We start from the raw sequence: 27,562 nt of genomic DNA on the forward strand, positions 1-27,562 counted from the left end.
ATATATAAAATTGAGGGAAAAACAATGAAGCAAACAGCGAAAAATCTCGAATCCTTTCTTTAATACTCTGTAAAATTTTCTATATATTATTAATTCTCCAATTTTCAAAATAATTTTTCTTTTTAAAATAACATATTGTATCTTATTCTACGCCTCTGACTTATTTTATTTTTTTTTTTATATAACATTATTACTTTCTGAATTGTACGAAAGTCCTTTTATATATAAAGATCGTTAAAAAAAAGTGATATCAAGACCATATAATTTCATATTTTGATATCATTGCAAATGTAGCAAATAAATATTTAATATTCATTTTGGTTTAGCTATAACGTGGTAGAATTTCATCGATATTACACTCGACATATACTAATTATTATTACGCATACGAGTGCACACAGAAAACAATTAACGACTCCGCAAAATAATAAAGTCGCAACCAAAATTATAACGAATATCACGATCATAAATTATATCTTTAAATTTATCTTTGTAGCATATTATTCACAATCTCTTATATCTCAATTAGCGCCTTGACTCTGTGCTAGAATCGCACGAGAAATGATCTCCAGGACAGTTTGCAAAATGAAACTTGCTTAACGCCGGCGCAGAATTTTCATTATCCCTCTTGGGATAGCGATCGAGTATATCGAGATGTTGTAATGTGCGCGCGCGTTAAAGTAAGGGGTCCAGTAATGTATAAAACCAGCAACCGCATCTAAGGACTCTCGTAAACGAGTTCTCTTGCACATCGGCATTGTGTGCGTTATCTTTAACAAAAATTAGACCATTCTGTATATCTATCTGTAAAAAAAAGTGTTACCATGTGAGTCTTTCTTTTTCTTTTCTTTGCTTTTTATTTTCTTCTCATTTCCTGTGGGAATAGTGCGATTATTTTGGCTCGTTACAAGCAGTCAAGTTTGCTCACAATGAATATCAAATTGACGATACGCAAATAACACAAGTGCTTGAAGCAAACGCAGTTATTAATACAAAGAAAAAGAAATTCTAGAAGCATATTTTATTTTATCGGAGATCAAATTTTATTTAAATTTCATACTAAGTGTAAAAAAATTTTTTTTTGTGAATTAATAGTTTGTTTTAAAATTCCTTTTTAGAGAATTTATAAATTTCTTTCTCTTATAAAAGGTTGCATATAGCTAGTATTTTTGATTACATTATTATGAACGTATATGGGATTTCCTTCAAGAAATATTCTTAGCTTTGAGTATATTTTACATACGCATAACATCTCATGCATATTTAACGCATCCACGGTGTTAGTCGTATAAACATTCAAAAATATTTTATTATTGCAATAATAACGTAATATTTATAAACATTATTATTTCGTTACATTATAAATATTTATAATGTAACAAAATTAATAAATATTTAAAACTACATAAATATTGATCATTTATTTACCATATTATAAATTCAATTTATTACTATCTCCGAGAGTCGGGATTTACAGTTAATAATTTTATACGAAAGTACAATAATTCTCGTTATTTATACAGTAACATGGTATATAATTTCTTTTAAGGTTCTGTAAGATGTCTATGAGTTTACTTGGTATAGCATTTCTTTTCTTAATCCTTGTTGCGGACGGTGAAGCTCAGTTAAATTTTTCTACCGGGTGGGGCCAAGGTAAAAGGAGTCAAGATACGCGAATTAGATCGAGTAATATGGATTGTTCGCCGCAAGGTGCATCGCTGGAACAATTATTAAAGTTATATTCGTTTATACAGGTATGAGCTATAAAAATGAAAGTTTTAATTCTCAAAGTTTTAAAAAATTTAATAAATCGTTATAAAAAGTTATCATTGTAAGAACACGATTGGTTTTCTTGTGTATTTCTTAATTATTTTAATTCTAATTATGGAAGATTTATCGTTTCGATATAATTGTTGTTGATCATAAATCATCGTGCAAATATTGTTTCAAGCAATGTTGGAACAGATACTGTTGTGAAGAGTAGAGTTGGGAACGTTAGAAAAATAACGCGTTACTGTTACTTTTTTTTTTTAAATAACTCGTTATTGTTACTAGTTACACATTTTAGAAAATAACGCGTTATAAAAGTTACTTGAAAAAGTAACTTTTTCGTTACTTTTTGGGAAATTTCATAAGTTAGTTTTCTTGCATATGATGTTGATAAAATTGGATCATTCGATGCATTTTTGCACAAAAAAACGACCGAATCTGGCAGAAACAATTGTTGGGAATTAAATTCAACAATTACCGAATTTAAATTAAATATTATTTTTAAATTTTAATATCTTATTTAAAATGTACTTTAAAATTCATTTCCAGTATTGAAAATTCATAGTATATATATTAGGTGTTGGAATTAATTCGTAGCGTTTTACAAGTGATGGGAAGTACTTTCATTAATGTATTTTTTAATGCTCATGTGAAATAAATAACATTCTTTCATTAAAAACGCTACGAATTAATTCCAACACCTAATATATATGAATTAGATTTTCAACGCTGATAATAACCACCGGAATGCAGTCTAAGATATAAAAAATAATATATTTTTTAAGAAATAAAAAAAAAAGTAAACATTTCATAATTATATTTATTGCAAATAATAATCTCAAATATCAATCGTCTTTCCATAAAACTCACGATCTTATATCTTGACATTTTCCCAATCGAATTCATGATTATAAGATATTTTATGATATCTGCAATAATTAACTAACTTTGTGAAACTGGAGTTGTTATTGTGACATTAATATTCTTGTATTCTATTAGTTTTTAACCTTCTATCAGTCCCACATAAGTCGCGTTGCAATTTTTGCAAGATATTTTATACACTACATTCTTATGGCTGTCTTTTGGAAAAACGTCTTTGTAAACTTTAATGATACTTTTCCAAGTTCATTCAAACTATAAAATGCTAATTTCACATTCAGATAACGCAGTGAGTAATGTTTTTAAATTTATTTGAAATTGAGGAATATAAGGTATAATAAAAACCAAGATGTGTGTTCTTGTTCGGAAACATATTTTGTATTTTTCTGTTTATAAAATAACGATTTTAATTTTGAATTTATAGTTATATTAAAATAAACTCAGGAGGATAGTCATTCTCTAATAGTGTGTTATAATAAATCTGAAATTTTTGTCATGATATCTGGAGTGTGAATAAAAAGCATTTGTTCAAAGGAATATAACAAGCTATATAAACAAGTTTTATTTTATATAAAATTATTACTTATAGTACATACAGAAATGTTTAGATAATGCAAATTATAAGTACATATACGTCACCTCGATGGACTATCGCATTTTATAAAATATCTTAATTTTTTCTTTTAATTTGAATCTTTAGAGCTTGGCTTTGTTTGAAATGAAAAAAATTCTAAGTCTTTTGATAAAGATATAAATAAGTAAAAAAACTAAGTTTCAGCTTAATTTTCAACTTATAATGATAAAAATTTAGAAACTACAAAACAATACCACTTACTAACATGACGAATTGCGATTTTTCCTACATTCGTAATAAGTTTGGTACTTGGGACCAATCAGGAAAACCGCGTCAAGTGGTCAGTTTGCCACTCTCTTTTTATGAAATTATCTTTAGTCACCATTCTCATTAAATACTAAGAACTAAAATTAGCCTAAGCGATAAAGCAAATAAAAGCACTTGCGCAAAATCGAGAATTAGAAAAAAACAATAATATATAACAATCAATAAAAATTAAGTTTCTAATAATGACATAACATGTATAAATAAATACCTTGTACTTACGTATCTAAACTTAAAAAATATCATACAAAAGAGTATCCAAGTACAGATATAGATAACTCTGTCTATAAGGATTTAAGTAATTCACTTATGTAAGATTCACAATGCATATCGACGATACAATATCCAAAAAGAGAATTCGGTTTTAGTTAGTGACACTTTTATCTTCAAAACAAATTTTTTTATTGGACATTGGACGTCGTATGTCGGATGTGAATACTACGTATAACTAAAGTATCTAGATGTATTCAACACTGGTTTCCAACACTGGTTTCAAGTATTTAATTATATTAAAGATTGTAAGAGCAATATGCATTGTCATTCACGATTTATTAAATTTGATTCATTTATTGTCATTTGCAGATGGAAGCTCAAAGGATCTTGGATTGCCAAACCTTGAACAAGTGAACCACGAAAATGTCATTGGTCTTATCAAAATCGGATTTGTGCCAGAATATATTGTCAGCTTAAAGTAAAATAATACAATTTGAATAACGTAATAAGTTGCCATATATCTTATAATTTTTTTTCTATTGCGTAGATGACAGATTAGTGTACATGGCAGATATCGATGTAGATCATTTTTTATTTATTATATATATATATATATATCTCAAATAATGTTTGAATTTCCTTTATTATATGATATGATCTAAAACTAATTATTTGCATTTACTTGCTATATGCTTTGTACATAATATGTATTTAACGTGAGCTGATATTGAGACAAGTAGTATACGATTTCTTGGAAGCTGGTCTTCTTGTGGCCCTGAAAACATCTACAGTCGTAAATTATCTATAAATGTTGCAATTCGACAAATGTAATCTTAAAATGTAATCTAAAAAATAAACATTGTTAACTGTATTCTGAAAATGGAGTAATAATAAACTAAATATATGGAAATATATCCTTTCGAGTTCCCTATTTTTCTCCTTTTGAACAAGAAACCATGTGTTAATATTTAATTAACGTTCATTTATATGAATGATACCTCAATCACATATATATTCAGGGTATCTTATGAAAAAATATTAGTTATTTGTTAAATATATATGACGCATATGTATCATCGCTAATTGTTACGGGCGGTATGGCGGTATACCGAAGAAACAAATAAGGATACATTATCCAATTATTTTCAAACGCTTGACTCTTCCAAAAGATCGATTTACATGCATCCCAAAATCCGTTTGACTCTAAAATTTTGTATTTGTTTTTATTTTGAGCTGAATATATATAATTTATATTGTAATTAATATTTTTACCTTATAATAATTGTGTTACGTCCAAACTCCAAACATATGAATGGGTTGATTTAGAGAAAGAAGAAATAAGAAAAATGGAGTATGACAGAACGTTAGAGCAGACGCTTTGCCTCGCATTGTCTCGCATTGTCCGTAAAAGGGAATAGAGTAGAGATCCTATAAATAGAGATTAGAGTCACTCTAGTAAGAGTCGAGATATAAGCGATTCCTCTTCTGATTGATGCCGCCATGTTTCAGTTTGTTAATATGTTAGTGAATGTAAGTAAATAGGTGAGAGCAATTTTTATAGGTGTATCACGTTTGTCAAGAGATGGTGACGCCAGGGCGGTTTTTTCGCTTCGGTCTGAATTAATTATCTTAAAATAATTAACGCTAGTCTAATTTTGGCCGTATTGAACTCTTCAGTTTACCAGACTCTGCATAAGGAAGGAAATAAAAAGAAAATCTGAGGATTCCGGTAAACGGAAGAATGACGAGTAAAGTTCGCGGAAAATCGAACTTCTATAACGGATATAGAATCCATCGAATAATTCGATGAATATTAGAGAATGAGCACAATAGGTAATCTATCGAGGAAATCACTTGAAGGTGGATGGAAGTAAGAGTTAATAGGGAATAATGTAGAGTAACTATCTGGTTCACGAAATCGCGGTTTATTCAGAGATATCTTTGGGGATAGATCTTCATGGAATGTATTACCTTAACAGATTAAGATTTCAATTGGCGGGATTTCTTTTTTTTTCTTGGGAGATACTGACTCTTATTATAGATCTCTCATAAAATCATTAAACTTTTTCTAAATTAATTCTCTAATGTTTAAGACTTTGTAGAAAAAAAATATTAGCATTAAGAGAGATAGAAACATTTTTAATTTAAAAAAAGTTGATAAATTAAAGTTTAAAAGTAACTAAATTAAATTAAAAATTAATGCATTTAAAATTAATTAAGTTAAGTTAAAAGTTATTAACTTTTTAACTTTTTTTTTTAACTTTTAACATTTTAACCAGTTACTACCCAACCCTGTATATAATTAGTGTTTATGTAATTAAGAAAATTGAACTTTTTTTACATTTCCACATTTTGAAATTGTAATCAAAATCCAGTCGTAAGAGAGTTCGAGGAAATGTGACAATTCCTCTAGTTCCAACTGAAGGTCAATCTGGAAGCAAAAGGAAGATAACAAGAGTAAAGAAAACACTGAATTCAAAAGTAAAGAAAATAACAAAGTAAAGAAAACAAATTTGAAAGTGAAGAGAATAATATGAAAGTAGCGAATCTGAAAGCAAAGAAGATAATGGAAGTGGCCAATCCGAAAGTAGAGAAAGCAGTAAGAGCAAAGAAAACAGAGAGAACGCGAGAATTCCGCTACTTCCAACAGAAGGTCAATTAGGAAAATGATAAGAGTAGAGAAAGTAACGAATCCAAAAGCAATTGCGACATCAAGTGGCAAGAGCGCAAACTTTCTGTTGTTCAATATTTCTTCATCGGTTATTATTTATCTCTGATTATATATATACATTTTCTAATAATTGATTACTTTATATTTTTATCACAAAAAATAAAATTTGTCATAAATTATGGTTAAATTAAATATCCGCACGCATGCGCACGCACACACACACACACACACACACACACACACACACACACACACACACACACACACACACACATAAAATATATGTAATAATATATTGCATATAATATAATATAACGTTTATACATATAGTCATAAAATAAGAAAAACTAAACTAAATTTTTTCGAAATAAAATTTATTTTAATTTATAAAAAATAAGTTTTTTAAAGAGATGCTGACGTGACGCTCAAATATCGACGAAATTGCTGTATGATCAATTAAATGCGACTTATACATATGATTTATGAGACATACACTCATCACGATATACTAATCGTATTAATATCGCTTGTTGATTTATTAGAACATGATTTGTCAGAAGAAATAATATTTTTAACTAAGTTTCCAGTTTTAAATTTTACGATTCACCAATACTCGTTTATTTATTCTACATCTGGTTCTATCTTAATTTCGCGCATATGGCCTATATAACTATATTTTACAAAGTAATGTTTCGGTAATTTGTGATTATTATTAATAGCTTTAATCGCCATTAAAGTAAAAATTGATAAGAAAATTTATAATTTATTAATTTTTTTCTGTTTTTAATACAAAAATAGATTGTCAGATATGTATTTTAAAATACATATGTATTTTAATTATGGAAAAAGGATTTTTAATTTTGTGATATATTTCATTCATTTAACAACCCGATACTTTTGTCGGTAAAACAGATGAAAACATATATACACACCCTACCCCCTTAAAGAGTTACATAATTTATTAATCATTACGTAAATTTTTTGCACTTTAGTCGCAGATGTTCGCGCATTGGTGACACGAAGAAAAGGAAAAAATTGACGAGCATACGCTGCAAACAATGAGAGCGTCGTTCACTCAATGCATCCAAAGTGGCGTGAAATTCACCCTCTAGACGAGTACAGCGCGCGTAAAGTTGTTAAATCTAGACAAAATCATTTATATCGGTATAAATTATACTGGTATAAAAAAGAAATTATTAACATTTTATATAAAAAAAGAACTTATGTATCAATATGCTTTTAAATACATATGGCTTATAAAATAAACTCTATTAGTGTCTGACGATAGTTCCTGATCTAAATTTTATTTAATTACGCAAAGCATTGCGTACAATAAATAAGAACAGATTTGATAAAATATATTGATAAAATATATCAAAGAATTATTATTTAAACGATATCAATCATTCGCGTAATAAAATGAAATTTTACACCAGAAAATATCATTAGCAATATAAAATTCAATTTATAAGCAATGTGTTTAAAAATGTATCGATACGTTCTTTCCTCTTGCAATAAAATATTAATAATTTCTTTTTTCACGTAGAAGCGTTTGCAGAAAGGGGCGGCTCCATCGGTTCCATAGCGCATCGCCGCGTTGCGACGCAGCGCAGCGCGGTGCGACGCGGCGCGGAAAAGCTCGCGGCAAATTTAGTGATGCGGCGGGGAGCACGAGGCGGTCGCGGACCACACGGAATGGAACGGCTGACTCCAATCAATACGTTCGTCGCACGAACGCGACGGAAGCAAGAGCTAGCGTGGCCGGTGGCGGCGGCTGCGGCGGTGGCGGTGGCGGCGGCGGCGGCGGAGGCCCGCACGCTCCGGCTCCACTGCCTCCACTCCACTCCACGAATCCGCGCAGCCGAGCTTTCAGTCGGACGCACGCTCGCGGCTCGCGTCGGTAGCTCGTGCGTCGGTTCCACGCGCGGCACCGCGAGGCAAACGTCCACCCGCACGTAAGCGCGCACCCCCGGCCACGGCCCGGCGCGGCGGCGTGGCACGGGGATCGCTGATCGCACTCTGAAAGGTGGAGTAGCGTCTCGGGCGGCAAAATGGCGGCCGCGGTAAGAAACAAATGATCGAGGTTGGTGAACGGCGGTGATAAGAGATACGCCAAGATCGACCAAGGTAGTTAGTAAGGCACCTCCCGACTATCACACGATAATTCTTCGGTGATTCCTCCCAATCGTGCGGCCGGAGTGTAATATCCGGTGCTGGGTGACGTCGCGAGAGCAAAAGATCGTCGTGAGCGCGACGCGCATTCCACCCCCGAGGGACGCGAAACTCTCGGAAGAGGAGAGTTGCCCTGATTTTCAAGTCACGAGGGTGGTCACATGAGGGTTCGTCGCGGAACGCTGGTCGCGTGCGGACTCGTTGACGTGTGAGCGTGATTCGATTATCGATCACGGATCCGTCGGCGAAACGAAGAAGCGTGCACGGCGCGAGAATGCTCGCGGAGGAAGCGACGTGGAATCCGAGTGCGAGGCACGGAGTCGGGACTGCGGGAAAAGGTGCCGGGGTTCGATAGATTGATGGACCTGCCGACGGGAATCCGATCGCGTCGCAACCATGCATCTGCATTTCGAGAAGAACAACAACGCCAAGTGCGACTGCAATATCTTGTCGCTCAGCTGGATGGGAAAAGTGCCGGACGAGTCGCCGGAGGTAAAAATTATTGAATAATCCAGAGTGTACAACGTTATACAATTATATTAATAATGTAACTATCGATGATAGAACATATTATATAATTAACAAATAGGAAATAAAGGCCCTAAACAGTCAAGCTGGATCTTTAGCTGCATAAATAATTGGATACGAATTTGGTGGATATTCACATTATTGTATATTCACAGTTTTAAAAGAGAGAGAGACACTTTGCTTAATTAAACAGTTTAAAACACATCAACACATCTATTATTTTCTTACTCTTTATGGTTATAAATTATTTGCTACTTCCTTTTCTTCTTTCATCACGCATCCATTCTCGTTAACGCTAATTAATTAACTAATTAATTATTAATATGTAATATAAAAAAATTTCTCCAAAGAGACCATATCATTATGAAAAAGAGGTCATTCCTGACGATTTCCATGCGCGTTAGATTCCGTCCAAGATAGAATCAACGTTCTTCTCTACATTTGATCGAGCGAATGCAGAAGGCTAAAAATACATTTTATCGCGCCATTTGGTGCTCTGCAAGTCATGAAATAAAATAGATCGTCACTTATATACAATCATTAATAATATGGACAAATTTATTCGCGCACGACGTGCAGACGATATTGTATAATTAATACGCGGCAGATAAGAAGAGTCTCTTCAAGCTAGTCACTCAGAGAGAGAGTAGGTTTATACACGTTAATATCACCCTGATATTCTTCATCCAGAAGCGAACGGTTAGCTTCGGTGTTTTGGTCTCAGCTCCTCTTGAGCTCGTTTTAAATCGTCGATATTGTCCATAGTTATTTTTATATATCTCTTGAGTGACGTTGATTCCCCGTCGAAAAAATTCTAATTTAAGAGGATACACAATATCTATCTGTAAATATCAGGAAATGGTGATAACAAATCTAGATGGAAAAATAGATTAAAAAAACGCAGTTTTAATTATCAATGGAAGGGAGCATAAAAATCCCTACATAGGTTCTTCTAGCGAAAACAATTATATCATTAATTTATTTAATAACAAAATAAACCTTTATTATTAGGTCATCTTATTATTAGGTCATCCTCAGTATCGTTCACAATGAAAAATTTACAAATTATTCAATCTAAATAACGGTTGTTTATTATATATTTTAATTATCATTCTAATTGAAGACAATTTTTATTTTATATGACACTTTTCGCCGTGAGAGAAACAATTTATAGGTTTCAAACTTGAGAAATGGTAAGAACAAGTAGAACGATGGGTGGGAGATTGAAAACGTTAACGGGAACAGCTGGTGCTGCAGTAAAACAGTATATAGACGTGAATAAAAACGAAGCTGCCATACTTTGACATATATACTTTGGCCGCTGTCGCATCACGGACAACAGCAGATAAAAGTTTTGCTCAGGCGAAAGCAAACGAGCTTGTACTAGTCGCACTGTAACGAGCGTGAAATTAATTTATCCCACCTCACGTGAGACAACTGAAGCAGTCAAGTCGGGTTTATATGATCGGCTAAGACCATTTGTAATAAAATCTGACGCCTGAATGACTATGCAACCGACGACGACACGTTGATAACGAATATCAATAGTCGCTGCGCATATATGAAAATAGACGACTCTCCCATTACCAAATCAAATAAAAATAATGCAAGATGATCATTAACTCTCTTTGTACTACTCGAATCCGATAATAGTTTCTAATAGTCTCGTGGTTGTAATTATTAGAGGACAAGCTGATATTATGGTACCCCATTTACAGCTTTTATAACTTGGTTAATAATCAATATTTAAATTTATTAAATTTATTTAATAACGATTGTACATTCAACAAAATGGTGTTTAATCGATTTTAGATTACAAAACTTCTATTTTACAGAACTTCTATGAAAACTTCTATCAAAAATTCATGAGTTATTTTGGGAGAAGATATATTAGAGGATAACATGATATTTTATACGAAAAACGAAATACTAAATTTTGTGGAGTTTCTCATTTATTAATTATAATTTTAGATTCAAAGTTACGAAACATTTATTATAGGTTTGACTCCCAGCCGAGATAATATTTTTTGCAATAAATTTATTTGCAAGTTTTTCAGATTAACATCTTTCTAATATGATTGAGCATCAAATTAATATTAAGAATTGCTTGTCAATTTAATTTAATTTGTGATATTATTACAGTAGTTCAATTGCGTTTATAAGTTCGGAAAACCAATTCGACGTGCAGTTCTAAATATGGCATATATGCATTTATATGTATATTTATATATATAATTCACATTGAATTATTTAAGCATTAAAGATCCAGCTTCAACCATTATAGGCATTTAATTTCTAGTTCTTATTGGTGTCCTCACATGTACGGTCTAAAAATGAGATCCTTATTATAAATATTTATTATCAAGGACACTATTTATAAAAATGTGGCAACACTATACATAATAGCTTGAAGAGAAACAGGGAAACATGGTAATGTGACCTTCCTAAAAAATTTAGATCTAAAAAACTGATTCTGTTTAAAAAACAACACCTGTTACAAAATTAACAAAAAAGTGAAATATTACAGGATGCAAATGTATATACGTACACATATTTTCTTTCGCACATAAGTAATTCAATATTAAAAATATATAGCATATGTGATATATAAATTACAAATTAACAGTAGAGATACAATCAATTTATAGAATAATTATTTTAATAAGAAAACCTTGAAAAAAAAGTTGTCGACAATCAGTTCGCTTAGAGCCACATTAGCAAAATGCCATGCTATTGTTTAACTTTGCGTAACTTGAAATGTATATACAAACTGTAGCTCAATAAAATGTTAAATAATGAATAATTCAAATATACATATTGTATGTTCATGTGATAATACGTACACTCCAATTTAAAAAGAACAAAAAAGTTTATGTAATTAAATGCTAAGATGTACCTTAAAAATGCTTTGAAATGTTCGAAAGTAAAACTTATAATAAATGTTGACTATTATGTCTAGGCATATTAGCATTGTGGTGTAACGGAGAGCTACTGAATAAATAATTTCATAAGTAATCACTAGAGTTCGTCACCTAATAGTGAAGCTACAAAGAGGAGTTATAATATCTAGCTACAATATCTCTTCCTCTTTTAATTAATCCTCTATTAATTATATCTTGATGTGTTCTTCATAATTCGCAATGAGTGACAATGCTAGAATTTTAGACCGAAAACTCAGAATCGCTATTGTATGCGGATCACGCTAATGTATACGGTTAAGTAAATACATACTCTGATAGAGATCCAATAGTTTTTGGGATAGCAAGGGATCTCTATAGGTTAATAATGCCACGAGAACCACGAGATTGCATCAAAACAGCCGCAGCAGAGATTGGAATCCGTCAGGACGAAGCGTGCACATCGCAAGAGCATATATGGAGGTGTCACGAGGATGAAGGGTTTCACGGAAGGGTTTCACAGAAGGGTTGCTGCAAACCGTGCACACCCGTGACTTAACTCGGTGACGGGATGAAGATCGGTGTCTCGAGTGGATCTTTTTACACTTGGGCCAACTAACGAGTGCCCAAGTTTCCTACAACGGGTTTTGTTCCAGGCCGCCTACATGGTCATTGAGAAGCGCGAACTGGTACAAATACTAGATGTGCGCCCTTCACGAGGGCGGGTGTAATGACGAAATTTCTCCTTGTGCCAAGGCGAAATAGCGTTTGCCAACTTGAATAAAGAAATGCTTTATTTTTTGCCGCACGTATAATTTCGAGATTCTGACTTCCAACAAAGAAACTTGTAAAAATGCTCCTCCGATTTTCATGAGGTATGTTGTTCTTTAGGCAAGAATAAGAAACTCGTATTTTTTTTATAAGAACGCAATTGCACTTTTAAGGGACGCGACATCCCTTTGGAAAAATCGATTGTCTTTCGAAGCGAGTATCGTAGAAACTGTAAAAGATAAAACAAACGCTTAAAATTGAATGATTTGAAAAGTACTTTATGATAATTTTAAAATATCTGTTTGAACAATAAAATTTTTATTTATAGAAAACAAAAATAAAAAAATTTTAATTATTATTATATGTACAATACTCTTAAAACCATTCAACTTTTATTTCAAACATTTTGAAATCTCTCTTATAATTTCAACGATATTTCCTTCAAAAGACAATAACCGATTTTCTTCAAAAGGGTACTTATTGTACTTTCTAAAAATCGATTGTATGGGCTATTATAAAGTATATATATCCCTTATTTTTTTTTGTCTAAAAGACAATATTCAAAACTCATCAAAATCGGAGAAGGACATTTTCGTAGATTTCCTTGTCAGTAATTATAAATATAAAACGTCATTCGTATAGTCTTACTCTAACACAAACATTCTTTCTAGGCTCTCGATCGGCTCTATCTCGATAATCAGTTCGTACTTTCCCAATTCTAAGTATACGCATATCCACGGGCAAACACGGGGATTAATCTGACTACCAAACTCAGACGCCCAAACAGGACGCAATCGATCAGAATTAATTACGATGGTCGTATTTCTTGATTGACGAGCACACCACGCCTCACGTCGTCTAATTCACCGCCGGAGACCAATCTGCAATTGGCGATTTTACGGAAGTCGACCCTCGCAGGAAGAAGCGCGATGAAAACGGTGTAGAAATGGGGAGGCTCAATTACTGGAAAAATAATTGACTTATGGCAGGGCGAATTCGATTGAGTCACTCGAGTCAGTCGTCCCCAGGGGAATTCGATCAGTACGCTGCCCATTATTTTCGCGTGCTGTTAACTACCCACTTCGTCATCTTTGCGAAAGATCGTAAAAATCTTCCACGTTTTCTCGCAAGAACACAATATAACACTATTAATCATTACATCCTTGTTATTTATCAATGTAAAACAAGAATAAAATAAATCACTGTATCATACTGTGACCTTCCTGGAAAATTTTACGTCATCTTCACGAGAGACCTCAATAATAAAACACTGATATTCCGCGGGTTTGTATACAACGGCCGTTTCACATAAAATGTCAGAGAACTATTACATAGTATAAATTTTGGATGGCACCGTAAAAGGCTGCTGCAGATAAATGATGGTCCATTAGAAGGACGGACGCGTTACGAACGACCATTCTCAACTTGTGCCGCGATCAAGTGGGATTTTCTTGCTACTCCATTGTGTAGTGGGAAAAATTCTGCAGCTAGTTGAACCCGATTCCCGGTTAGAGAACGACAGATCGAGTTTGTAACCCATGTGAGAATTGGGATGCGAACTTTTTAATGTGGATCCTGCCGGTGTGACATGTACGCGACATCGAGATAATCCACCGTCATACATTCCCATTATATTCTCGCATTGTGAATTGCGTTTGAATCGATAACGTCATTATTGAGAGCCGTTACGCTGCTACTACTACGGCCATTGTTCCCCAGTAAATTCTATCGAAGCGTTTCGAGAAAGCAAACGTTACGCTATTTTCTCTCTCTCTCTCTCTCTCTCTCTCTCTCTCTCTCTCTCTCTTTCTCTCACAATCCTCTGCAACGTGTGCTGTTATTCGCAGCACAAAAAATCTCGGCCCACCTCGTTCGCCGTTCCGCAAAGTGCGTCTTCGCGCAACATCGATTTCCACCGAGCCCTCTCTATTTTCCGCGGATTGCTCTCAACGTGTTTGCGAAGATTGGATTACCGCTGATTTCTCTTCCTACGCTCCTGCTATGCTCTCTCTCCTCTATTGTCATATTTCTATGACTCTCAAAAAAAAGGAAAAGGAAAACCACCCTCGGTGGCTCATCGATCATAGCACATGGAACGTTTCTCACCGGTCGACGCAACGATGGAAATTCAACACGATTTTGGGGAACGACATACTGACATACACAAGTGAAGCGATGTCGACATCGCGTCCAAAAATTAGCGCAATCAACGAGATATGAATTGTTTAAAATAATTAAAGAGGACTCTTGGATGATTTGACGCGGCGGCATCTTCGTACGGTTTTTATTGTTCCAATATTAGATACCAATAGAATATTATCCGAAGAATTTTCCCTAATAAACTGTTGAATTTTTTCGCTTCCTATTCGTTTCGTTCATAATAGACTGCTCAAAGTGCTCAGAGGATTTTTGTAGTAGCATGATTTTAATAATCTACTCTCATATTTCATCTCATCATTATCTATTTTACAAAAGACTGCCTCGCAAAACATCTTCATTAGATCGTACTTTAATTACAGTTAATCCCAGTGCGTATATATACAGATAGCACACGTGTAGAACGAGAATTTGTCTATCACAAAACACGCGTGTAGAAACTTATGCCTACGACATATAATCCAGTTTAAAATTTTAATGAAACGTTATGATGCAGTTTATGCTTACGGAGTTATCCTATGCACAATATTTTAACGGAAACTTCATCGCGGATAAGAAAGAAGGATCCTGTCCTGCTGGTGAAGATCTTGATAGAATCGTGTGAAAAGTTTCTAGAACTACATTACTAAGATATATCTTTTTCATAACACGTCGTTAATCTTCTTTTCAAAACTTAGTAAAGAATGATAAATTTCTTTCTTAGTTAAAATGACGTTGTTAATTAATCCGACCGCTTTTTCAAAACAATATATTGCAGTAAATTGAAGAAGTAGGAGTCCCATCGATTGATGGGACGAATGCCAAAGGGGATGCAAATTATCTGGATTGAATATTTCCTGTATTTATGCGATTGTTCCTATGCCAAAATCTAGTATATATAATTTACTAGAATACAGATATAAATATATCATCTTAATTTTATTTTCATCGCGTGTATCTTTCGAAACGATTTTCTATTCTAAGAAAGTTGAACGCGTCGAGTAGTAGATAAACCTGAGAGAAAGAGAGAGAGAGAGAGAGAGAGAGAAATACTTTATAAATATAGCGTGTATGTATTTCGATATTGCATCTTCTAAGGATTCGGATTGACTTGAATAATTATACCTACATACGTATAATAAGTCTGAGGGTGAAACCCTTTCAGCATTGAAACCCTCGCTACCTAATACTGTCACGTTTAAGTGGAAACGTTACGTGTCGACGAATAGTAATAGAGTTCTAGTAAGCATCTTCGATTTCAATTGAACGATTGTGCTTTCCTGACATCGAAAGGTATAGCAGTCGGTCGTACAAAAATTAACCTGCCTGATTATTCATCCGACCAATCCCTTACTTCTATACTTAGTCAAACGTAACACGTTCTAATTGAACTCGATGATCAAACTCTGTGAGCTGAATAATGAATCAGGCCTAGAAAGTAGTCTCAGGAAATGTCTAGCGTGATAAGGTAATTACTAGATAATTTATTTGCAAATTTAAGCGATGTTTTATTCCGCCGTCAACTCTGGTTCTCGTATTTTTAAAAAGGTCACAGTGTTCTATATGGAACAACTCTTTTTGGTCTCATTATTTGCGCCACAGAAATTTTGAACCGTGATATTTATCGCAATTGACTCCGCCTCTTGTGAGGAAATCGTTAAAAAATCTCCACGCTAAAATCCAATGTTAAAATCCATTAATTACCAGTATGACATTTCTATAGCACGAAAGTTTAACTAACGTTCTCCTTTTATTTACAGGACGAAGGATGGCAGCTCGATCGTATAAATTACTACCAGGAAGGATGGTTAGCCACCGGCAACGCCCGTGGCTTAGTAGGAGTGACTTTTACCACGTCGCATTGTCGCACCAGAGCCGCGGAACTTCCACTCAGGGCGAATTACAACCTCCGAGGGCACCGTAGCGAAGCAAGTATCGCCTTTCCTCTAACTTTTCGCCACCCGAACCTCTCAAGCCGTTTGAACGAAACCGACATTTAATTTCTTCCTGCAGGTCTTCCCTCAATTACGCTTACATGCATTTTCATAGCTTCCCTCACTATAAGGTCATTGCCATATTTTCATTTAAAATTTTAATTACATGAAAAAATTATTTTTTTATATCTTTCATATTTTAGTACTTGTTTCACTAAACGGCAATTTATATATTTTTGCGAGAAAAAAATTTGTTGATACTTGTATTAAATTACTATAATTTATAGTCATGTTTTGTAACAACCATATTACATGGTTGTTCTAAAAAATATTTAGAACTATAATTTATAGTAATTGCAAATTTTTATGATAATAATAATACTAATAATAATAACAACTATAATTACAGCTATTTTTTTTTTCTCAACTACATATGTTTTTAATTTATTGATTGAACTATACATATAACATAATTGTTATTACTAACATTATAGCAGTAATAATCATAATTATAGTAACATATAATTAAAGTTAAAAATACCAAAAATTTCTTTCAGTGTCGATTGGATGACTAACGTGCTCAATAATGTGAAATATTATTATAGTACAATTTTCTTGAAATTGAATCTTTCAACGCGAGCAGTAATAATTATAGTAACATGTAATTATAGTTATAAATAACAAATATATTCTTCTCAATTTAGATTAGGTGATAACCAATGTATTCAATGTCAAATATTATCATAATTTCATGGTTCTCGAAATTGAACCTTTCAACGCGTGCAATATCCTATTTTGCTTTGCGATATTATGGAAGGAAGCGTACGAGGGTTATCGGTTAGTAGCAGTCAGTGTGTATGCTTTATCTCCTCGATGCATGAGCCGCGGTAACCGGTTGCAGAATGTGTGAGTTAAATCGACAAAGAAATTGGATGATTGCGCGACGCTGATAGGAGCCCAACGATATATTGAATCGTTAAAGAAACGCAAGCAATTTATATAAATAAAACGAACAAACACACACTCTCTCTCTCTCTCTCTCTCTCTCTCTCTCTCTCTCTCTCTCTCTCTCTGTTTGTCTCAATTGAATTGAACGTCAATTTGCAATGTTGTCCAATAAACCATTATCGTTCACATCTCATAATTTATCCCCGACTAATTTATTGCTAATGCGTCGCTTATTTAAATTTCCTCACAGATGTTGTCATTTGGCGGTAATTATAAAGTTTATTAATATTTCAGTCGATGCGATTTAACAGTTTCGCAACATATCCTCGTACATAGCACTGCTATGTGTAACATCAGTTCCATCGGACCGAAACTTCATGTAATCTCTGTATCGGTAGTAAACGGACGCGCGCCGGCAAACCGGGAGTCCTTTGTGGCCCTTAATCGATATTAAGCCGCGGTGCGCTTTTAACAAACTGCCTGCAGGTGCCCGAAACCTACAGTCGCGCGATTTCACGAACGGCGTCTGCACACGCTCGACCAACTCTCGGCAAGCTACTGCCGCTCCAATATTAATATCACCGGCTTAAAATCTCGGGGGTTACACCCTATGAGTTTATTACATATCCATCGTTCTCGCGCGCGCATTATTACAACCGCGTCTCCCTCCTCTTCTATTATAAGTTCATCATTACAAGTTCATCATTCCCCAGACTTTCTCTGCTTCTGCGTTTGCTTAATAACAATTATATGTATAGTTCAATCAATAAATTAAAAATATATGTAGTTGAAAATAAAAAAATAGCTGTAATTATAGTTGTTATTATTATTAGTATTATTATTATCATAAAAATTTGCAATTACTATAAATTATAGTTCTAAATACCCAACACACAATAGAACGCGAGTAATGGTGCCTGTCCACCATAAATCTATAAATAATACATGACGCCCGAGTGCTTAGATATGAAGATCATTATACGAGAATGGTGGCCATCTGTAGCGAGATAAATTGAAACTTGCGAGTTTCACGGTATACTCGCACCATTTCTTCCCGAATAAAAACTTGGAAAATCTTTTTCTGACAATTTTCTCTGCTGATATATGTATATTCTCAGATATATCGCGTACTATACAGGCTCACGCTGCTCGCCAGAGCACACCTTTCTCTCATCCATATCTCTTATGAATACGAGGCACTTCTGTTCGAGGGGTTGCTTTGTAGAATAACGGGGCGAAGAATAAGGAGAGTTCGGATAAGTGTCGCGAGCGTACTTCACGTGATGAGACAAATGAGACGTTGACGCATTTCCCGTGAGGAATTCGTCCCTCGCACGTTGTCCACCCAGCTGAGACGTCTGAAGTCTAGAAAATCTAGTAAAAACATTTGTTTCAGCTAAAGTGCTTCGAATAGTATTGTTATTCAAGGAAAATTTGCCAAAAATGTGGAAAACGCGAAGCAATGAAGTCTGTTATTTTACGGAGGCGGTGCAAGTTTCCATTGAATTTTTATTATAGGTATTCGCTAGATATTGTTCTACATCCGTGCGACCTCCCCGTGTACGATGGCATATACGTATATTTAAACCAAGCTACAATACATTCGAGGTTAATGCGCAATGGTAATTTATCCGACGGCGTTAATTAAATTGAGATCAGCACTTCGGCATCGGCGCTTGCTCTGAACACGATAACGGCACGTGTGCATACGTGTGCATACGCGTGTACGTGTGTATGTTATCAGCTCACGTGTTCATCAGTTCAACTTTCCCGGACTCTACGGACCTTTTGCCCCGATTAAACGGGTCTCAGTCAATAAGTCAACGGAGTCAACGTAAGACTGGCACGCAGGTACAAGGCGATCGTCATACAATGCACACAAGGAAACGATCTTGACAACCGGGAACCAGGTCAGATGGTGTGGTACAAAGTTAAAACGAGACTACATTTTGTTACGTCGCGTCAATTTACGCTGTACACGCGTTTAAATTATGCATTCGCTCTAGGTAAGTCGATTGCAATGCTCGCGCAGCAGAAGCTAGAGTGTGGAAACGTATGTAGAGGTGGAAAACCGTTCACCACTGTCAGAAGCTCCGATCGCAATCGATGACAATTTGATGAGATTCTGACAGCAGAACTTTTGACGATGATGGTTCAGTTTCGCAATCGTGACTGTCGATCAAATAACTTGTTTAAAAAGAAATCTCATTTTATATCTATCAAAACACCATTCATGTATACATGACTCAGCAAAGAAAAACTTTAGCTCGAAATTTTGCGTCCACTTCGGTCCACATTTCAGAGCTTAAGGGTAGTCGCCGTAGTATCGATCTGGCACGCAGTGCTGTTTTAAGACCGTGGTTCTCAACCCTGTTTTCGCGACGGCTGCTTCCACCACTATCGGACTAATGTCTTTTTATATGCAACGTCGACTTTTTTTTTATTTTTCATCGTTAACATGAGTTACATGTACATTAGCGTTGTTTAAAAATAGGAAACGGCACGCCTTGAATATACTATAAGTCGCTTCCAGTCGCTATTTATAAGATACGTAACACTTTTACGGTGATAATATCATCCCTGTGTTATAAATGATATCCCAAATGGCGAAAGAAAGCAATCAACTTAACGTAATTCAGGACACAATATTTCTCTAGATTGCAACGGGTGACTTTTACGATAAGGGTGTATTTTCAGTTATTTCTGTTCTAGGCCGTATCAGCCACGTTCGGACTTTGAATCAATAGCACGATTATATCTGTATTTCTTGTACAGTAACTGTCACTTATACGAATGAACACAATTTCCGCGTTTTTCTAACGCGCAATTACAGGATCTAATTTCCAAGTCTTCTTTTTTTTCCTTCTCTTCTTCTCCCCGTAGATTATAATTCAATTATCATCCGTTATGACCCTACTAAAATAACAGACAGGACTCTATCTACATATGAAAGTAAAGAACATTTCACATATGACTTGCTTGTGAAAAATTCAGACTCAAGCACCCGACACGCTTCGCCTGACGGCTTATAGTACAATTCTAACAAGACTCTCTAAGCATAAGTTGGATTTTATTGTTACAACCCAGTTAAGAGATCCGTCTTGTAGGTCTCGTTACTCGCAAAGAAGATGAAATTTTTATGTTGGTGGAAAAATTTGTTCTTGCATTGACGTCATTAGCCTCTCAGAGAGTCCCTCTTATGTAATAAATGTATAAGTAACGAAGAGATCTGAAAACGTAACTACAGGGTCAGACCCTGCAAATCCGGTAATCCATCGGGGGGATAAAACATATCAAGTACGCGTGTCCATCGGATAGAGCTGTTAAAACGAGCGTATCGTACTAGAAGATAACTCCGTGGAATATTAAACGAGCGATATTATATTATACGTTATAAATTATTCATCCCGCGGACTCAATACACTTTGATCGCTTCCTGTTAAACCAGCAGAATTTGATGGTGGGAAGGTACGTGAGGTTGGATCAGTGGAGCATACTGTGGATCAATGTAACATATTAAAATGACGTATCTGCAATTTCGGGGGCATTCGGGATCGAACGTTTATTGACGGATTCTATTTTACAGAACTTCTATAAAAAATTCATGAGTTATTTTGGGAGAAGATATATTAGAAGATAACATGATATTTTATACGAGAAACGAAATGCTAAATTTTGTGGAGTTTCTCATTTATTAATTATAATTTTTCACACTTGCGTGTTTCATGTAAATTATCACTCGTGTTATCACTTGTATTATTTTCATGTAGATTTAACGAATGGGGCACGATTTAACTTTACGCGCGAGCTCGAAAAAAATTCTTTTACATTTGTCATCTTTCAGTGGAGTCTTTGCATAATACAAGTAACTCGAAACGGGAAAGAGAGCATCGAGAAGTGTAAATTTCGGTATGTCTTGTCATAAATTACGGGGTGAGAAATTGAGCCCAAAAAAAAAAAAAAAAAGAGTACGAGGGATTTCTCGTGGGATACGTGGCGCGTGAGGTTACCTTGACATTGAAAAAACGAGTGCGGAAAGGAGCATCATTGATTTACCAAACGAGCTCGCCGTACGAGGTGCACTCTGGCACTTGCTGCAGCCTTTACCGCAATGCATTAGCAGTCAAAAGATTACGTGACGATCATCCCCTGCCCTTTCAAAAGTCGCCTGGCGCGGAAAGCCACAGTATGTTTTGAAAGAAATTCAACATCTTCTATTAATATACATTTCTGCAATATAACTGGATGAGGATTATATTGCGCGTATAATACGATGTCGGAATAAAGAAGATGATAATTTCATGTCGCATTAATATGAGGTTTTACATTCTCTGTGTTGGAATGAAAATAAGAAGATCAGATTGTATGAAGAAAGAAAGACATATATATATATATATATATATATATCGCGAAAAACGCAATAAAGCATTTCCTTTGAATAATTTTAATTACGTCCTTTCGCTATCTTCCTCATTCTCAGAGTTTCTGTCGAAACAAGAGGCACAATGTACGAGATATATATTTCCGTGGCGATGCTACAGGTCGTGGAACTCTCAACGGACCGTAACGAAAAAGAGAAAACGCAACTTCTCATTCGGTGCTTTTTACAATGTTCTTTACAAGTTCGAAAATACAATTACGTTGGATTACCAGACGCGCCATTGCGTCCTCACCCTGCAATAAGCGCACATAAAGGGAAAGCGTAGATAAAGGGGACATGGGAGATCAGCGGGTAGTGCTATTCACGTTCGACGGTTAAGCGAAAAATGTATGCTGTGCTGGGAAATATGACTTCCCTGTCGCTGTTTAACGCTGTGTAACGAAAGTGTGAGGGTGATCGTAGCGTACATCGCATAAAAGCTGATAATTCTACGGAGTACGTTCCATCGCTGAACATGATTATGTGAAAGAACATTCAAAATAAATGCACTGCGTCAATTCATGTGCCATCTCCTATACAGATGTAGTGAGAACAAAATGCTAAATTTTGAAATAAATATTTATTTGGATAGTAAACTAAGCATTTATTTACAGAAAATAAATATTTGTTTATTGTTACAATAAAAAGAAATTATTAATCAAAGTAATAGTTCTTGTAAAAATTAATGTATCTTTATATTTAATAAATATTTAGCGTTATTCAAACAAAAGATTTGTTATAAAATTTAGTTATATCTTTTCAGTGTGTGGTTATGTATAAGTGAATTTGTCTTTTCTAATTTCAATTTTCCATTCTGCTCGAAATTTGCAATAAAGCACAATAAAGAGTGTAATAAACGTTCTAGTAAGTGTGTCTCGCGCAAAAGAGACGCTTGTATTTGTACAGTCTTCGATTCTAAACGGTTCCTTCAGATGCACCCCACGATTCTTACACTGCATGCGATTCACGAGAAAATCCGAAGCGGCCTTACGAGTTTCTTATCGATCAGCAGACTCGCACCATCTCCGTTATTCCCTGACTTTCTCACACGATCATGTCTCTGCAATTTACAATGTACCCTCAGACAGATTTTATTGCATCTGTAGGGCGTCGCACGGAAAATTTCGTTTATTCCTATCAAGCGAAACCAGCTTATCGTAACGCAATTTCGTCCAGCGACAAAATTCTACGTAATGGAGTTTCGCTTAAAATCACAAAAGAGAACGGGAAACTTTTTTAAAGCATTGGCTGTCCAAAATTTCTTGTCGATTAACACATCCCTAGTGAAAAAGTTTCGCTGAAATTATTCAACGTTTTGGAACATTTCAGCGAAGTTGTTGAAAGTTTGCTGAAATTTTACTGAAAGTGAATTTTTCAGCTAATATACTGAAAAATCACTGAAATCTAACCGAAATTTCTCTGAAATTTTATTGAAAATGAATTTTTCAGCTAAAAATCACTGAAATTAACCTGAAATTTTTTTGAAATGCTGAAATTTTGTTGAAAAGTGTTCCAAAACGTGAAATAATTTCTCTCTCTCTCAACAACATTTTTCCACCAGAGATCATTTCGAACTAATATAAATAAACTCCTCTATCGATGATTTTTACAATAATAGACTTGTGATGTTACGGCGTTATATAAGTTTGTAAGTTTATACACTTTATTAAGTTTAAAGAAAAATGGAAAATTCTGATTTATTACAGCCAATGCGATCCTTACTTCATAGATTTCGAAAAATACAATTTCAAGAAAACAAAAGTTTGCGACAATCTGTAGGTTAATCAATCATAAAGAGAGTTGCACAACGACATGTGAAAAATACGTATGTTCTGTAAAGTTGTTCTGTAAATTTATTGATAATTTTTTAATTTTTTTTCTTTACAACGCCCGTACGTGCGCGCGCGCGCGCGCAGTGTAATGGGGTTAATGCACACGTGTATATCTTGTCGTCACGCACGTCACGTACGGTATCCTCCTTCTCATTTTTCGCAGTTCACCCTCGGTGACTTCGTCCGCGCCTTCCCCTCAAACAATACCGGACGACCGATCAAAGCTTTACGAACAGGGAAATTAATCTGTCGTGTATTTCAAAAGTCCGGAGAAAAATAATGGTGACCGAAGAGCATTTAAGATAAAGAAAAAGTTATAATTTATTCCGCAATTTGTGGAAAAAATTAATTTTCGAAAGAGAAAATTGACAAATTAAAGAATAATAAAATATATGAAGATAAATTATATAAGTATCTTACTTAAAATATTCACGATAAGTTGCTATATAAATTAAAAAACGTTATAAATACATAAATTTGCAGTTGTCTGTTTATTATATGATTGCGATTAGTTGTAACTCGAGCAAGAAATATTCACAGAGATATAAATAGTCAACGGGCAGAAACGAGTTGTTATCTAACATTTTCAATCCATAAATTAATTTTCCGATAAACTTCTATTTGCCGTATCAGCACGATAAAAATATAGTCGCCGTCGCTCGTAAACGCAGTGGAAAGTAATCGATCGAGGATGGAGCAATGACACCGCGTGGATGTAACTTGCATGTATCCGCGATTTCACCCCATGCAAAACTTACTCCAGCCTACTAACAGCGTGAGATAAACCTTAAAAGCGAGGGTCGTGATTACCGCTCTTGACGGAGTGGCTTAATCCCTTCAAACACTCACGATTACCTTTCTTGCAGGATTGATTTAATCTCTTCTAATCCTCAGTGATATCGTATCATCGAAGAAGTCACGCATTTGATATGGTTTAATCGAAATATGTTTTCTAATCAAAATTTTCTATTAAACAGTAGTGCGAATCGCAAAATTTTACCCGAAACATTAATTCTTAATTATGTTAATTATCTCACGTAATTATCTCATTCAAGATATAGATATATAAGAAGGGTATTTTTTTTATTAAGGATGAAATTTTTCGAGAAGACTAGCATCAATTAAGGCTTAGGTTTATTCATGATTAGAGCCCATGAAATTATAATTATGGATTCAAGATATATCGAAGATGAATTTATGGTGTATTAAAGCGAGCAAGGTAAAACATTGTTTTTATAATGGAATATTATAAATTGATGAAAAATTGAAGATCCTTATAAACAATACGTCGACAGCAATCAATTGAAATTTTATCATAATTGATGATTTTGTCTATAACTAAAAGTTTTTTAAAATAATTCATAAAATTTATTTATTTAATTGCAGGTAATACTTGTTAAGTGGAACGAACCGTATCAAAAGTTGGCCTCGTGCGACAGTTCGGGTGTAATCTTCGTTTGGATCAAATACGACGGACGATGGAGTATAGAATTAATCAACGACAGAAACACACCTGTTACGCACTTTTCCTGGTCCCACGACGGCCGTATGGCTCTTATATGTTACAGGGTGAGTTACTATTATTTGAGATTGTTACTGTGATTTCCCTTCAGACACGAACTTCAATCACTGTTCCAATATTATGATACAATAAAAAAAAAATTTGTTTTTTCATTTTTTTAAATTGAAACAAAAATGTAAAAAAACTGTGTCACTTTGAAGCGTTTATTTATTTATTTATTTTATGGATTGCCATATTCAGCATAAAAGAGTATTCTATTGTAATGCTCGTCCAGATGTACTTTGGACTTTATGTATTTATTTACCCTCGTCATAAATATGACTCACACGTTTTCTGCGGAGGATCGTTTGCAGAGAATACGGATGTTTTATTGCAGGATGGCTTCGTATTGGTCGGCAGCGTCGCCGGTCAAAGGTATTGGTCGTCAATGCTTAACGACAAAGCGACGATAACTTGCGGCATTTGGACCCCGGACGATCAGCAGGTTTGAAAGAAAAGTTTTAATAAAACGTTTTTCTTGGTTTTCTATTTATCCAAAATACTATATCGCTACAGAAAAGATAAATCGATGTTTATAATAGCTCCCAAATATTTTAACTAATGATTAGAAGTATCAAAAAGTTGTGAGGAATAAACTTAAAGTTCGTTCAATACAAATCTGATTATTGTTGAACATTGCCATTTGGAAATTGACTGTGGCATGACAAATAATACACAAGTTTAAGTCGTATTTTACACGTGTGAAAAACGATACATCAAGTAGTTGTCTAATAGAAGCATTCTTAGCATTTGTGGTGCAATGTTATACTCAATCATCGTTGATGGGAACTTAGTAAGAGTTAAAAGCTTTCCTTTTGTCGCCGATAAAAATGTTTTCGATAGAAAAGAAATAAAATGACATTATTCACCTCCGACATTGTTCTACGACAAAAGGTCTATTTCGGGACAACTGCGGGTCAGTTAATCGTGATGGATGTTCACGGGGCTATGGTGTCGGAGGTACAATTAGCGGCCGGGGTTACGTCAATGGCCTGGAGTGCCGAAAAGTTCACGATGGAGGAGGATGAAACGTGTGATCGATCTCAGAAAGGTATTAACCGCAGCTTTTAGAGTCGACCCGAAGGGATTGATTCGAGCTCGAGGATGACCATCGTGATGCACGGTTAATGCATTTATGATGTATGTGCAAGCGCAGATGACCGGAATTACGTGCTGGCTGTTTGTCTTGCCGATGGCAACATTGTCATGTTGCGATCGTTCGATGACGTGTCGCCGATTACGATACGCAGTAATCTGAAGCCACCCTTGCACGCCGAATGGAGCAACTCCAGGAAACTGTTGGCTATCGCCGGTACAAAGGAATCGTCCGAGCAGGGTAGTTCGCAGGAATACACGAATCTCCTAAAGTTTTATTCGGTCAACGGTACTCTCGTGTACACGACAGAGATTCCATACACGCAAGTACGTCCATGTTAAAAGAATTATTATTTTCTTTTATCTCATTGACGATTTAAAATAATTTATTTTATGATTTTCTTGGTGGTTTGTATTAGTGCCCCGTATCGGCATTGACATGGGGACACAATGACAGGCGGCTCTTCGTAGCGACTGGAGCGCGCGTCCATGCCGCATGGGTCTCCAGGTAACTTCTTATTTTAACTAAATTGTTTAATAAATACGCAGATAATATGACCGACAAATATATAATTGTTGCCGAAATAACACATCGGAAGGTAATAGAAAGGAAATAGAAAGAATTGAATTGTTCTTTGCAGAAGAGTCGGTTCACTTCAACTGTTGTCGAGACTAGCGGTGAGAGCGGCTCTCACGAGGGAATCAAGTGTTCAACATCTTCCGTTACCGCCGCGATTGAGAGCCTCGGTGGCTGCTCTTTTCGCTAATACCATACGGTAAAAAAAATTCTACAAACTCTTTAACTCATTGTAACGGGACGCCATTTAGATGCGGATG

The 27,562-nt window shown here is 34.9% G+C and overlaps 2 protein-coding genes and 1 long non-coding RNA gene across 9 annotated transcripts in view; 2 read left to right on the plus strand and 1 right to left on the minus strand.

Moving 5' to 3' along the window:
- The first annotated feature begins 678 nt into the window (after positions 1-678).
- On the plus strand, positions 679-4,631 carry LOC105146523 (hypertrehalosaemic prohormone). Its single transcript, XM_087405044.1, has 3 exons — positions 679-826; positions 1,550-1,754; positions 4,130-4,631. Coding segments are annotated over exons 1-3 (252 nt in total). The 5' UTR covers positions 679-824; the 3' UTR covers positions 4,175-4,631.
- On the minus strand, positions 4,360-25,449 carry LOC147909979 (uncharacterized). Of its 5 annotated transcripts, XR_015544715.1 has the most exons (4): positions 19,567-25,449; positions 18,981-19,191; positions 16,677-16,993; positions 16,419-16,608 (listed from the first exon to the last, which is right to left on the minus strand). It is a non-coding gene; the product is annotated as an uncharacterized LOC147909979 (long non-coding RNA). The 5 variants fall into 5 exon arrangements; XR_015544716.1 differs by having other exon boundaries at positions 16,677-19,191; positions 19,603-25,449; XR_015544714.1 differs by having other exon boundaries at positions 16,677-19,191.
- Positions 7,663-27,562, plus strand: part of Tusp (WD40 superfamily protein Tusp) — a 31,589-nt gene continuing 11,689 nt past the window's right edge. For 2 of the 3 annotated variants that reach the window (XR_015544713.1, XM_011056836.2), the window contains exons 1-8: positions 7,663-9,095; positions 16,696-16,863; positions 25,456-25,638; positions 25,968-26,075; positions 26,525-26,681; positions 26,787-27,052; positions 27,145-27,233; positions 27,367-27,501. Coding sequence is in view for 2 of the 3 variants with exons in the window: in XM_011056836.2 (XP_011055138.2) it covers positions 9,000-9,095; positions 16,696-16,863; positions 25,456-25,638; positions 25,968-26,075; positions 26,525-26,681; positions 26,787-27,052; positions 27,145-27,233; positions 27,367-27,501 (1,202 nt within the window). In the remaining variant the exon portion in view is untranslated. Of the gene's footprint in view, positions 9,096-16,695; positions 16,864-25,455; positions 25,639-25,967; positions 26,076-26,524; positions 26,682-26,781; positions 27,053-27,144; positions 27,234-27,366; positions 27,502-27,562 lie in introns of those variants that run through there. The other variant, XM_087405042.1, reaches the window with a different exon arrangement.

This window comes from Acromyrmex echinatior, chromosome 4 (assembly GCF_024713525.1).
Source record: "Acromyrmex echinatior isolate Ae372 chromosome 4, ASM2471352v2, whole genome shotgun sequence".
NCBI classification, from domain to species: Eukaryota; Metazoa; Arthropoda; class Insecta; order Hymenoptera; family Formicidae; genus Acromyrmex; species Acromyrmex echinatior.